Source organism: Tyto alba, unplaced genomic scaffold (genome assembly GCF_018691265.1).
Source record: "Tyto alba isolate M040663 unplaced genomic scaffold, T.alba_DEE_v4.0 Super-Scaffold_2, whole genome shotgun sequence".
NCBI lineage: Eukaryota > Metazoa > Chordata > Aves > Strigiformes > Tytonidae > Tyto > Tyto alba.
The window spans coordinates 49,854,514-49,870,435 of NW_024881282.1; the positions used below are offsets into that span (position 1 = coordinate 49,854,514).

At 36.7% G+C, this 15,922-nt stretch overlaps 1 protein-coding gene across 1 annotated transcript in view; it reads right to left on the reverse strand.

Annotated features, from left to right (window-relative positions):
- TRHDE (thyrotropin releasing hormone degrading enzyme) overlaps positions 1-15,922 on the reverse strand; it is a 211,814-nt gene that overhangs the window by 76,257 nt on the left and 119,635 nt on the right. Inside the window, exon 7 of the mRNA XM_042792960.1 lies at positions 12,952-13,017. Coding sequence (XP_042648894.1) covers positions 12,952-13,017 — 66 coding nt within the window. The remainder of the gene's footprint in view (positions 1-12,951; positions 13,018-15,922) is intronic.

Genomic DNA, 15,922 nt, shown 5'->3' on the forward strand with positions numbered 1-15,922 from the left:
TGCGAAGTTACATTTTGGTACCACCATCCAAGCTGTTGACTTCAAAGCTAGCTAGGGTTATCATGACCCAGCCTGAACTTTCATTACCAAACTATCAGCCTCTCTTGAAGCATCTTTCGTGGACAGGCACTCAACTTAAAAAGGAAGATAAAAGGCTTATACATATCAGCATCAAATACATCCCAGGAATTATTAAAATAGAAGCCAAAGATCTATACGTACCCTTCCTGTCTGTTCTAAGGATGGAACAAGCAGGAATATAATCCATTCTTCCTGCTGGGGACCCATATCTAAGTCTTAAGTAGCTTGCAAAGAGGCAGAAGACATGTTTTCATTTACTATAATTCTCCAGGGCAGAAGCATTAGCCACCCCTTCACATTTACAGTGAATAGAGAAGAACCAAAGCTAACAGAAAAGAGATGCAAGCCACTGAACAGAAAAGGAGGCTGACACTGAAAACACAGCTGCTTGCATCTAAGCTGCGCTCAGCACAGCTCCAAAGGAGGTAGAGTGACTTAAAGCCACTCTCATAAACACATATGCCCAGAACCATCTGGCTGCAAGGCTGCTTCCCATCATAAACTCATAAGCCTGTATCACCTACAAAAGCTGTTCCTTCAAAACTGGAGTATGCTGGAGCATGAAGATATGCTTCAGCCATTTTCCTGACTTTCAGCTATAACCCTACAGTATGTGTGAGAAAAGATGGCATGAAAACCTCTTTAACAACCCAAGACTCAAGAGCACTCTTCCACAACTACCATTTTCTCCTTCACTGTAATGCCACTTTTAAACCTTTTCTTTGTCATGAAGAAAGTAGAAAGAGAGTTCACAGACCTAGTGTAGTGTCACTCAACATGAAAATTAATCGCACACACAAAAATTATCATTTGGTTTTACATTTTCGGCAAGTATCCTCTTGTAATATTCTTCTTAACATCTTGGCATTAGAACATGAAACCACTCTGTCAAAAAGAATAACAGAATATGATCCCCTCACCTCTACCAATAAAAAATATTTTATCAGACAATGTGGTTTTCTGACAGGTAATTTAGTAATTTTTAACATCAAATCAAAAAAAAAAATCCAAAATCTGTCACAGCGTGAGAACAAAGTCCAATTACTACACAACCAAAACCTAAAATCTTGCAAAAAATCCCAATAGATTTAGATTGTAATATAATGTTTTGTTAAATAGTAATCATAATCCCTCCCCAAAAAATTAAAAGGCTCAATGTTTTTGAAATTATTTTACTACTTGAATACTGAAGCAGATAGTTTGAACAGTAGTAGAAATAGGAGTACAGCAAAAAGTGCTAAAGGATTTTTGAAAGACGTTTTTAGTAATGTTATATTGATTAAGCTTGCAGGCCTTTTATTGTATTAGACTTTTTAAAGAAAATTAGATTATTTAAAAGGAAAAAATCTTTTATCCTTTTACAATCTCAGTTCTCTCAGTACTGCTAGGGATTGAGCACCTTGGTTTGAAAAAAATTAACTACCCCATCATTCAAACATGATAATGCTCATAACTAATAAAAGGTAGTGACTGATAAATACAAAGAGGTTAAACAAGTCTAGAGGAGGAATAAGTCTCTAAATATGTATCTAACTTCCAGGGGAGACTTATAACCAGGAACTTAATTATCACTTTCTGTGACCAAACTCTTTTTTTCAGTTTATCTGTATGAAGTTGGGTTGTTTGGCTGAAAGAACAGCTCCCAACTTACATGAGTGGTGCTGAGATCTGAAACAAATTAACATTGAATAATTTACTTTTTCTCCTAAAGATAACTGGGAAACTTCACTATATAAGATGCGTGAGGAAAAAGTAGCAAAATATTTTGGCATCAAATTATTGTGGCTATGTTCCTCTGAAAGCCCTCATTTCTCAGGGCTCAGAAAACAGCAGTCTTGCCTCCACCTCCCTCTTCTGTATTTCATTCCTACTCCTGGGTGCACATCTTCCTCCCTTCAGGCTACAATAAGTTCTTGTTGAACAGTTTTATACATGACTGCTGTATCTCACCAAAGATTTAGAACTACTAATAAAAACATTTAGTTCAGGTGGAAATCAGGATCTAAAGCTCTGGCTATCAAATCCAGCATGTTTGTTTTCCCAGAAATTTGTGTACTTAACCTTAAGCCACCAGACACCATCTGACAGATGCTGACTCACTGACTATAACATGCTACCTTCTTTCCCCCTTGCCTTCACACTACTAACATCAAAACTGCTATCGCATGTTATCTTGACATTCCCTAACAGTCAAATAAAAAAGCTTGGGCAAGGGTCAGAGGGAGGAAGGTACTGCATATGTCTGCAATGGTGAGTGACAAACAAGAGGGAGTGAGGACCAGTGGTAAAGCACTACCAGAAAGCTACAAAGAAGTGAAGATTCGCATAAGAGAGGAAGACTACTGAATAGAAAGATAGCCAACTAGGTTTGCAGTATTTCTCAGCTGTACAACAGACTAACCCTTGAGAAAGAGCCTTAAGGAAGAGATGTGATCACCCTCCTGACTGGGGGGTCAGACAAGCAGTAGGGTACAAAAGGAGTAGGTAAATTCACCTTATTGGTCCCGGTAAACATTGCATAAGGCAAATTATATAGGGGTTAACTCTATTTGTGTCCGAATTCTTTTGTACCAGTGAGTCAAGTCGCAGAGCTACCTCCAAATTGAAAGAACAGCTGTGATCAGACACTTATCAAAGCAGTACTGCAAAGCCAGTTAAGAAAAACCTTGGAAACAGATTTTTCCAGGTCAAGTAAGCCCAGCAACTTCTTCACCCTCTACATCAGTTTTTCTAAGAGTGCCCAAAACTGCTGCCAGGCAGTCTTGTCAGAAACTGCCAACCTACAGAATAGAGTCGTGGAATATACCTTCATGAGTAAGTTATAGCAGAGGTTCAACAATATTTATATCCTTCCCATACTTTAAATTACTATTGAATTAAAACGTGTTCCTAACTAAAAAAGCATTTTAAGCTATAACAGCAAAAAACAGCAAGCACATAAGAACCGTAAGACCATGCCTGCAGTGTAGATAGTCCCCACCTAGTACTAAAATGATCACATCTGATGCTGCACTAAGCAATTAAAAATTCTTAGGAACAAGTAACACTTCCAATGATCCCAATAATTCTACTGTCGTACCACAGGAAAGCACTGTTTAAAATGTCCTCTATCAGGAACTTTTTAGATAACTTCTACATTCAAACTCACAAGTAAAAAGAAGTTAAAAAAAGTCTGAAGTGTACAACATACTTCAGAAGCATCATGCAAGTATTCACTTCAGCTGTGTTTTGCCTTCTCTTTGGGATACTATCTCAGTCAATGCATAAAATCCTAGGGAAAGAAATCAGTGGAGTCCCATCAATGTACACCAGCTGAAATTCCAGCCCTTTATTTTCAAAGGGTATATTTAGATTTTTTTTCATACACAACAGTGATACAATGCTCACAATCAGCAGCAACTGGAAAATATCCACTGTCAACATGTCATATGTGCGATTAAATCATTATATCCAAACAACAAGCTATAACTACTAATCAGGAAGAGTGATACTGGAACCATATATGGAAATAAATCTTAATTTTCTCTAGAGCAAATGATGCTAAATAGGCCACATAATTATAGTATTTTACTTTGTCCATTTTCCTTTGTAATTCGTAATACTCTCATACGCTCTAACAATAATCAGATCAGCAGAGCTGACATTTCTGGCAATATATGGGTCAATGGGATTTTTAGCATCGATTCAGTGGGAGAAGAATTAGGGCAATGTTGAGAGTATCTAATCCATGGTGTTGGAAGTGTAACATCCACTTAGAGGATACAGATAGAACGTCCACTCCACCCCGAAGAGCTTGCCATCCAGGCTGAGACACAAGAGAAACTGGTGAGAGAAAGGAGGCAGCAAGAGCAATTGTTAAGTCAATGGGAATGCTTTCCTCACTCTACCTGCTTCTTGTTGATAAGAGACCAGTACTGTAAATCAGAAGTGACCCAACTGAAATCAATACAGCCCTGTCATTTTCATTCCAACACGAGAAAAGAATCAAACCTCAAACCACCGTAAGAAACACAATTTTGCAATTAATAAATCTTCTGCACTGCAACTCAATGAATCCAATGTGAATGAGGCATCTAAAACAGATGCAAAATTTTTACTCAGACAAATTTCAGGCTACTTTAAAATATATCCTGCTTTGCTGAGAATCCTTATTAAAAGATCAGAATTATTAAATGGAAAAGTTTATTCCCCTTGTAAAATTTAGCTTCACCTATTAACATGAAGGAGGTTCCATTTTGAAACACAGCAACAGCAACTGCAGTGTGGTGGCAAAACAGTTAGCATGAGAAGTCTAAAGGGAACACTCAGAAGGATTGCAGCGTTATTGCCTAGCAGAGTCTGATGGTAGTGAGACACCTGCTAGTATATTAAGCTAGGATTTAAAGAAAAATGTATTTGATGTATTATTTGGCAGTGGTACTAAACTACTGAGCTAAGAACAAATCTTACAGAAATAAAGTACTCTTTGAAATTGAACTGCATATATTTGATTGAATTTGTATATTCATTTTAGTTCTACCTTGTTTGGTTGTATAATACATTTGAACCTAAAACCAGGTATTGCTCAATAAATATATTTTTAATGCACACAAAAAATGATGGAATTTTTTCCAGAGAGATTGGTATGGCACCTGCTAATTGTGACAGGTTGGCTGCTCATTCCTCTGCATTAATGTGAACTATGCCCAGGGATTGCTAACCAGGCAAAAAGCCTCTGCTGCACTTCTCTGTAATACTTTTTTTCTATAGAAGCCACAGAATTGGAAAGAAATTAATGCTACTTACTATGAAAAGGCCACCATAAATCACTTGAGAAAACTCATTCTAACTATGATTTGCCCGTCACTGTGTCTAGATCATAACGACCTGCAACATTTTTACAGTAACAACGAATAACAGAGAGGAAAGAAGTAACACTGAAACTTCAACTTCGCTTGTAAGTTATTTGTTGTTTGTATCAACTGAGTAAATGTTTCTCATGGTGCAAAAGACCATGCAAAGATCATATGATACAGTCACTAGAGCTGCATTTATTTTTGCAAAATAAAGACACCTTAAAATTCATTAACATTTACATCCGACTATATGCTACTGTACCTACCTAGCTACTGTAACTGACCTTTAAATGTATGTAAAGGAAGAGGAAGATGAAGAGGAAAAGGAAGAGGGAGAGGGAGGAGAAAGAGAGGGAAAAGGAGAAAGTTTTGATGATGTCCTGTTTTATCCAGGGATTCAGCTTTTTTCTAAAGGTCTTCCACTGGGATGAACAGAAGTAGATTTATTTCATTTCTGACATGTATTAAGTGATAACTAGGAGTTCAATCCTGCAATCTTTGTGCTGCAAGTATCCCTACTGATTTCTAAAGAGCTAATGGAAATTTTGATTGCATGAGGACAGCAGAATTGCACACAAAATGTGTACTTCCAGTGCCCTGTAAAGTCCATTGTGCTGCCCCACAGCAACAGAGATGAGATTGCCACTGAGCTCCTATCAGTAAAACAGTGTAATTTTATTCCAAAAGAAAACATTTTCTTAAATAGCCACTCAGCCTGCTGGTGTTACCTGAGAATTCACATCTATCATTCTTCCTCTTAATAATTCCTATAATAATAATAATGGAGAAAATAGTCATAACTGAATTTCACATGCAACAAAATAGGAGAAGCTCAGTGAAAGCATGCCAAGGGAATATGTATGCAGTATCTCTAATGTGACTGTAACATTGTCATAAAGGGCAATCCTGAGAAAACAAACTTAAGTAAATCATGTGTGTACTAATTGTTTTTATTTTTGTAAGAAGCTTTAGAAATGGAGCAATAAAGCAACATTTTATCCTTGCTGAAGGACAGCACAACTTCCTCCTAATGAAGGCGACGCTGACTGTAACCTTGCTCTGAACATGGGCACTGGGGACAAGGACAAAGCCAGCTATTGAGGTTCAGCAGCACCTGCCATTATCACTATAACTCTCCCTCCTGGGGCCTCCACCAATTTGGCCAAAATGCAACTGTTCAAGCTGAAATCTTATCTTCAAAAAGTCCATTTCGGACTGAATTCTTCTCCAAAATTTCAGTCAATGCCAGAAAGAAAGTACAGCAAAATATTGCATTTTACCTTTTCTTGTCACTCTTTCCTTTGAAAAGCTCTGCTGTCCCTGTGCACTGGAGCACTGGTCTAAAGGTCAGAAGGAAAGTGATCTTGTTTCAGGAACATGCTTCTCCCTAGCACGGATCAAGCTCAGGGGACCTAGCAGCTAGAGTGTCTCTCTCTCCCCGCACCCATGGCTCACAGCTGCTTAAGCTTAGAGGGAGGTTAAGGCCCTGAAGCAGAAAGGAAAGAGTTCATGTCCCCCTTCCTTCAGCAATCTCTGACAGCCAGGGAAGAAAACTGGTCCAAATGCTCTGGGGACAAAAAGTAGAGCAGAAAGGAGGGAAATGAGTTGATATAACCAAATAGGAATATTCTGATAATGCAACATTTTAGGAAAAAGCTCTCTCTGCGCAGCACCCGTTATATCGGGCAAAAAACACCAGCAGTCATGACGGTGGCTGCTGTAATTGTGGGTGTATTACGTTCAGCCCTGTGCCTTGATTTGTAGCAGAGCTGGACTTTGTGTCTGAAGCCAACGTTGAAGTCCATTCTGAATACTGGAAATAAATTATAATGATAAATACTGTGACAGAACATCTTCTTAGGTTTCAAAATAGATATCTAAATTTCATGGATTTTTTTCATTTTAATCACATTGGTCCAATTTTCCCCCAAATGTGCAGGCACTCCACACTCATTGATTTATTTAAAGCAACATTAATTGTATGATCAACACTTTCTGGAGGCCCACTTTGGTGCCCCTTGACTGAGCTGCAGCCATGCTGAGTGCTCAGAGCTGACAATGAAGCTGGTGGAAGCTGTGCTTTGAACACATAAACTCTTCTGATCTGTACAAGCTAAGACACATGGAAGGGACAAGTGCTGCACTGGGCATCTCATATTGCATACTCCACACCTGTGTAAATTTTAAGTTAAATTTCTGTGGGTCTAGATCTCTACTCTTAAAGTGAGGATAACACCATCCCTTTCCTTCCTATGACGTCTATGTCTTGTCCACTAACCGTTGGTGATGCACTCTGATATCATACTGGATAGCATTTAAGAAAATTGTATGTAGCAGTTAGGAACTGGGGCTACAAAGCAAATGAAAAGCATACAAAACTACTGAATAGAAGGACAATTCAGTTAGCATGCTCCACTTTGTGAACTGAATTAGAAGTTGTCCTGTGTAGAAAACACTGGGCAATGGCATAATTAAAAATCCCAGTTAATGTGCATATAAAAAAGGAAAAGAAAGCAAAGACAAAACTAATTTTAGCATTTCTCAGTAATGTACATTTAAATTATGCATCTTCAATCACATTTTTTCTTTAAACAGGAGCATTTTGCTATACACATAATATACTCAAATCCTATTGGAGCTAAAGGAAGTACTTCCATTTTTAGTAGTGATATCCGAGTCTGGCGCTTACTATGTTATACACCTTTAACACTTTCAAAGGAAAAAAATACTGTGACACTGCAACTTACAGAAGTTTCTTATGTAAACTTTTACTGACCAGAGTGATGTAAATTAGAAGTATGAGAAATGTGGGGGGGCCAGAAAAGGCAAAAAATGTTATCAATCTCGTATGACATACACTGTAGAAAATAGTGATGTCAGCCCCTATGAGATTTCCTATGACTTCCAATGTCCTGCTTTTAACATGCTCAAGTTATCTTTCTCACAACTGTCAGAAGTGAGACGGTTTAAAAAAATAAAGGAATCAGTAGCAACTAACTTATGGAGATGGTGATACTTTGATGTTCACCAAGGTCATACACTCTGTGCTCTTCTAAACCAGAGGAGATGGGTGTAGAATTAGCTGAAAAGTACTTTACTCAACTTCTACTAAATGCACCAGCTGCAACACCAGAGGTATTCCAACTATAAAGATGCTCCTGCCTGGTGGCAAAATTTACATCCTCCCACTGAGCAAAGGAAGACTCCAGGTAGTTCTATGTGCACTGTTGATCTGGGGACAACATCGCAGCTCATTGCTTCACTGAGTCTGATCCTAACGTGCCTGGATTTCTTTGTTTTTACAGAAAACTCCCTTAAGAAGTCTCTAATGACGTTTCATTTTAAACACCATACAGCTAACTGTTGTGAATTGAGAATAAAGATATAGGTATGATAAAATGGGTACACTGAAATCTGTTTAACATAGTAGGCAAAAAATAGATTATAAAATAATACTGTGGAAACAGATAAACACATTTCTTGTACTACTAGATTGCTGGACAGAAGTGACAAGCAATATGGAAAACAGCACATTAGAGCTTTACTTTATACCTAGAAAGTTTCTGAGAGGGTTTCACATTGACTGCCACAATTCAAACAGAACACAGGCATGCACAGAGGTGTCTAAAAAGCAGGAAATAGTAAGCTGTGTGGATGTAAGAAAGTCTAGCTAGCCAGCTTTATGATAGTAAAAAGTGATTGAAATCTGAACCTTGCTGAATTTAACAGCCTGCATGTCGCATTTCTCTGGACAGTTTGAAAGGTTGACCAATTTGTTTCAATACAGTGGCCGTTCAACAGCACCAAAAAAAGACAGCATATATTCAAAGCACTGTATGGAAATTCTTCTTCCAAATGTACAGTGTGAAGCCTAAAGTACAAAAGCAGTTAATTTATCACAGAAGCAGAGATTCCCACAGTAACTTATTCAAACTGCTGATGATGCACTAAATCAGAGTGACTGATGAACACATACATAGCAGCAAGTGAAGTTCAAAAGGATACAGACCTATGTGATCAATGAGCTGCCGCATGGCAAATGAAATGCAGTGTTGACAAACGTACTGTAATAGAGATGAGTCTCCAAAATAATCAAACCAAATATAAGAAAAATTCAAATAAACCAGTGCAGAAATGTCTCATTACAGAGCTGGAGGTGCCTATTTACACATATCTAATCACTGTCACTAGACCTTCAAATCAATGGGCTTTCTCTCTATATTTAATACAAAAAAAAAAAAAAAAACCAACTCACTGATAACTTGAAGAGGTGCCTTGCCATGAAGCAGTAAAACCTTGCAGGAAATGTAATACAGTGACACCAGTCATGTAAGCAACCATCTATTTCAAGCACACAGATTAGGAACAACAGCCTACAGATGAAAATCTCACACAAATCCAGTATTATATTGCATATTACTGCCCTGAGTGATGACTGAATGATAATGCCAACTTACAGCTTCTTCTTCTACCAATCTATGCAGTTCAGAAACATAATCAGAGCAAGTGGTGCTGACCAAGCCTCTTCATACTCTAATTGCTGTCCTAGCTGATTAATGGCTTTTTGACTGAAAAGCAACACCACTTTGTAAGAACAGTACTGGCATTCAGCGACATGCACCTCTTGAATTTCCCTGGAGCATAAGAAACTTTGCACATCATTAAAGATGTCAGGACTTTTAAAAAGAAAGAAATCACCTACTGTGAGAAGGAAGGGTTTAATAGACATTTTCCACAAAAATAATAGGTGTGACTTTCTTGCATGCAAGTGTTACCAGCTGTGGCTATTACTGTCATTATTCAATTATTCATTACAGCCAATATAAATATGTTCTCTTTTGGTTTTGTATATGGAGTGCTCTGTGAAAACAGTGAGAAAGTTCTGCCTTTGTTACTAAATCTTTTGTTTGAAAATGTCACATTTCAAAACATCATATGTCTTTGAAGGGCTTCCAGAAAATCATACCTTCACTAGGTAGTCTCTTGGCTGCTGTTTTATTGTGGAATTTCCACACTATAATCCAATGGTCTTTCACAGTATATTTACTGTGATAGGAACCGGCCAGTTATTCTTGATAGAGAGGAAGCTCTCCAAAGCTATCTATGCTGTAAAACTGAGCACCTCTACTACAATTTTACTTCCTTGCAAACTCCTCAACAGAACAGTTTGCTGAACAGTTAGGGATCGTGTGAACCTTTGTACATTTGCTTCAGTTCGTATTCATTGTTAAAAAGTATCCACCAAAGAGCGTCACTCTCCATCAACTTTTTTCTTCTTTTTAACACAACTGATTGTTTTCTTTGACATATAAGGGATTTTTCTCCGCCAAGCTATCTTGAGCTGCTCATCAAAAAGTCCACCTGCCAAGTGATAGCATGTAATTAGATCAAGGAAAAAATGGTAACAAACAAAAAAGGTAGCTATCCCATTTGCTTCTTGCTGTAAACCTTATCTTTTCCTCTCCTTAACCCAAATGTTAGCCTATTTGTTGTAGCTTTTCTTATATAAAAGCTCTTATTCTGTAGCTCTTAATTAGATGACGAATTGTACCTTTGTTTCAATGAAACCACAAACACTCAAACAGAAATAAAGGGCCACTCATTTTGGTTTATGCTAGTGTAATAAGACTACAGGAATACACTTTTTTATCATCTGTGAAACACCTAAGGACATACCTAATATGCTAAAAAGAACCAAAATAATATTAATACTATTAAAACTGATGTGCTCCCCGTACTGGAGGCTAATGAAAAACAAAGCAAATAAGATAAAGTGAAGGTCCTTCAGAACTCAGTTACTCAGTAAGTCATTAGAATAACCGAGGAGGAATGAACCATCAAGTGCACTTTCAGAGTATTTGTTATTTGAAGAGATTTATAAATAGTAGTAATACTTGATTTTGCAGCTATCCTTAAGAAAGGCCATTTAGTTGAACATTAGAATTCCGTGATAAAACTGGATTCAAGGCAACATAATGTGAAATCCCAAGTAATGGTACCAGGGCTAAAGAGCTAAAAAGCCTAAACCAATGCATAAGAGAAAGGATAAATTAGTCCTCTGGTTCCCCTTACCATTAGCAAAGCTAGCCTCCCAGCTCTACACTGCAAGAACACTATTTTGTTAGATCCATAAAACACAAAGAATGAAATGATTGACAGACATTTCCAATTGTGTAATATGTAGTTTATGAACGAGCTTATGAATTTTATGTTTTATTTTGTTCAACTTGGAGACATACACATGGAAAATCTCTATCTGGATTTCAAACAGTTTTTATAAAAGAAGTTAGAATATCATCTTCCTACTGAACTGGTGCCAAGAGTTTCACTAGTCAGATTTCACAGTTAGATTTTTCATAGACTTTCATTAGCAAACAGAAGAGTTTCTATTTAGAGCAGAACCAGTGAAAAGCAGAAATAATAGGAAACCACTCAAATCAAAAAACAAAGCTCCACTACAACTTTATGGTAATTATGATTATTTATTCCCTGCATAGCTCTATTCTTTGATCTGAACTTCTTTCTAAATTTATTTCAGGACAACTTTCACACTGTTATTTTTCGTGCAAACATAGAAGAAAATACAAAAATGGGGTTTGAGAAGTATGCATTAAAACTTTCCCTTTCTAAAACACTGAGCAAAATGCTTTTTTTGGGAAAAAGTGTTATTGAATTTCCATATGAATAGATCTGTGCACGCAAAAGTTTCTGGCTGGAATATGGAGTTTGCTGGACTAAGAACAGAAGTCTTATTGGCTTAAATGAGATGAGGATTTTACCCTTGACACACAAGATTTTACGAAGGAAACTTGATTTCAAGATTTCTCATCTGGATAAAAAGATTACCCAACTGATCTGACCTGGTGGTGTAAGTAAGAAAATGATCCAACTGGGTCATGTGAATAAGTTATGTTGCAAACCATGAATGTCCTGAAAGCTCTCCAAAAAGCTGTATTTCCCCAGCAGGTTTCCTTTCATTGCCTATTGCATGGAACATACCTCTCTGACATAACCAATGCATTTATTTAACTTTTGTTTTATATTTTATGTTCCTATTTATTTTGGTTAGAGGTAGAATTATTCTGTTAAAAAATGACCTGATCCTAGACGTAGTTTATTTAAATTTCAAAATGAAAAGCTTACTAAGAACAGATAAGATTGATTGCTCTTTCCATCTTAGCATAATTGTATTTCAGGTGAACATCAATTTACTTTAAAGGACACTTCTAAGTAGCAGACTGCATCATACATAATTCATCAATCACAGCTGCCTGTAACATGATTTACTCAAGCAGATTTCAATGGAATAGAGGGAGTTGCATTGTTTTTTTATGCTTTAGCTTGTTTGTTTTATATAGTTTATGAAACACTCGTTTGCACTGAATTATTGCTGAAAAGAGTTCATCCTTGCTAATCAGCATGTTGAATTTCTTTCTCTTCATACATAAATGTTACCTCTTTAAATTTCTTGTGAAAGGCAGAGGGAGTTTTCAAAACATCATTAATTCAGAGACCACTCCATACTTACCAAATGTAAAAATAAAGCTCAAGGATTTTGTTATGGAGGAAGGGAATGCAAAATTATTTATCTGAAAAGCATTACTAGTTTTAGGGCTGTGTATTTTCTAGCTGGCTTGACATCATTTGTTGTAACAACACACAAATGTAATTGAAGAGAAGTAGCTCATTCCTCAGATAGTCCTTCACACAGTTGTCACATGGATAAAATGGCTTTTACACAGCAATCTACACAAAACAGACACAAAACCATGTGCCCGTTAAAGTGCAATCACTTGATACACTAGGAGATATAGGTAAAACTGTGGGCACCACAATATGTGCTATACTACTCAGTGTCTTTCATCAAATTCAGTTTCAGGGACATGTGGTTGCCTCATATGATCCTGAACCAAAAAAAATTTCCACAAATAGATCCAAATGTGATTTTGATCCAAATATGATTTTAAAAGAAAAGAGAGCAAGAGAAACTGCTAAAAATGCACACCTACACAAAGACAGAAATGCCTTTACTTACTTGTAAGCCCATTTGAAAAACAGAGTGACCCATGAAGTTAGCCAACATTCGAATTAGAGCTGCACCCTGTAGGAAATAATAGAGAAAAAAAGAAGTTACTGTTTTTGCATGTCAATATTACACAATAATAACAATCTGAATTAGGCATTTCCATCCAACGCTATCATCTTGGAAATTTGTGACTAATACAGTCTTTATTTGTGCTGGAATGAAAAAGAGAGAAATATAATAATGCAAATGCTTACAAAGAAAACTGAGGAAGCAGACTAATATTGTTAATATCCTGCCCTGTATACTGAGTAAGGCACAGGTTATAAAACACACTCTCCACTGCTGGAGCATGGATGTGTCAGCTCCACAGCTGGTTGCCCCCAGCCCTTCTGTGCACTCAGCAGTACTGCACAGTTTCAAATGAGGGCAAAAAATAATGTCCATGCTAAATGCTACCACAGTGATTATTCATAATATTTTTACCTTCATTATACTATTGCAAATCAGTATTGATATTACTTTCCTTTGTAAAAGTCTTCAAGATCTGATGATCTGGAAGTGGATCATTTTCATAAGAATTTTATAAAATGTGGAAATACATATTTGACTTCTTAATAGTCAGCTTATTTCCCAGACTGTTATGCAAAGAGGTAAATGCTAGTATGACACTCTTTCTCAATTTCACCATTTCTTATCCATTTGCCCCTTCAGGCAAAACAGAGATCTAAACCATTTCTTTTGTTTCACAGATGATTCCAGTTCTCAGTAGTTACACCAAGAAACAGATGGATACTTGCCAGAGTAACTTTCTTTAAGGCATCCCTTTTGTGTTTTCTCACTCCCTCTCAGAACCACAATTGTTGCATATTTTCTGCTTGCACAAGCGCTCTATTTCAAGCAGAAATACTTTTGCAGATCTGATTTGATGATTTAACTATAATATCCCCTTTTCAATCCAATTTCAAGACAACCAGCCTTCCAACCCCATTAATCAAATGTTATACTTAGTACTGATCTCTGCACAAGAGATAGGACACTTTTGATTTAAAGTCACTGAATCAAAGGCCGTAAGAAAATTTGATGCTAGAACTCAACAACCTCAGCCACAGATGTAGGTTCAGGAATTAGGCTAATGCTCAATTAGAAAACAAAATCAAAAAAAAAAAAAAAAAAAAAAAAAAAAAAAAGGAACATTTCACAGATTCATAAAATCACAGGTTCTAAAGCTAAAAGGACTACAACAATAATGTAATCAGACTTCCTGCATTAATAGAGGTCAAATGGTAATTAAGGCAAAAACCCTATTGCTTCTCTTTACACAATAGCATCTATTTTAGGAAGATGGAAGAACGGGAAAATGTTTCATAGTATTACATGACTTGTCACAACTAATATTTACTCTCACAGTAAAAATGTGCACCTTTTACTATTTTGAATTTCTTCAGCTTCAGCTTTCAAAAGAAGATTTTATGTATTTTCCTGATAGATTGAAGTTAGTTCAGAATAGTTTTGGAATTTAACAGTTGCCCAATTTTAGACCATTTTACACATGTTCCACTGATTTTTTTGTATAGTGACTATTTTTGAAGTATTGAAGGGAATATCTATAATAACTAACATTTGAAATAATGACACAAATCAAACAGATTCATAAATTAGTAATAAATTGTAAGAAAACACCACAAGTTCTTCACATAGGCAGCAACAACAAATAATACATAGTTAGCAAAGCAGCTGAAGGAAATAAAAAATTAAAAAAATTATTGAGGAGATGTTTCTAGTCACTTTTAAGAATTAAACAGTGGATAAACCAAAAGTGGTGTTTGCATTACTAACACTATGCTGTACATTTTTATGGTGGTACATAATCTTACTGCAAGACCAGTCATGTCTGGAACACATAGCAGCATAGGAAATAATCCCTATCGAAACAGATTATTACCCAAACTGGCAAGACCACAGCTCAGGAAGCATAATTACCCTTATTTTACTAGAGGAACAGAGTAGGTAAAGTTCTCAGACACATTTAAGCAGATAAGCAGCAAGTAAGTCTGTCAAAGCAGACAAACAGAAGATTAAAAAGTCCTAATAAATAGATAAATCCTATTTATTCTGTAACTTGTGCAGGGCAACTGAAAACATCTGTAACGGAACCAAAACTATACAAAATATTAAAGAGATCAGCCTAAATCCTTAACGACAAAGACATTCTTCCAGTCACCAAACACATCCTTTTTCCTACTCACCTGTTAGTATTCCAGGGTCTCCTTGTTTCTTTCTCACAGTTTAACATATTTCACATAGTAGCAATGGACATATACATATATATATATATATAGGCACTTTAACTCTACTGATTTATGTGAGGAGTAAGCAAGCAAATACCTTCATATGATCTTGCCCATAGAGTCTTTTCTATCCAGAGACCGAAAACTGTCAGATACACATAAAAAAATTACAGAATTCCTCTCACAGGTAACATTTAGCCACACATTAGATGGGACTATGGGTGGCCTTTACACAGCAAACAGAATAAAAAAGCAAGCAAAGATTGAGTAGCAGATCCAGGGCACAAAGGCAGGATCGACCCCTTTTCACAGCTAATTTAGAAGTACTTTCTACCAATTAATTACCTTCAGGAAATCCAGAAGTCCTACTTAGAGCTTCCAGAACAATATGCTTGTCCCAGTTCTGCCACCTTCCCCACACAGGGAAAGCAAACGCCTTCTTGACTTATTTGAAGAAGGGAGTCTAAAAAAAAAAAGGGCAAACCAGAAACCAGAGAACCTCAAGAGGAAAAAACTGTCTTGGGGAGAAGGGAGGAGAAACAGGAGCAAATGCAGCCCTTGCTGTGAAGGGAAAAGAAATGAGAGAAAGAAAAGGGAGGAAACCACACACTACACCTTTCTTGCACTAGAAAGGCAGGCAGAACAGAGAATAGTGATACATTCGTAAGAAGAGTAGAAGCAATCAATACATT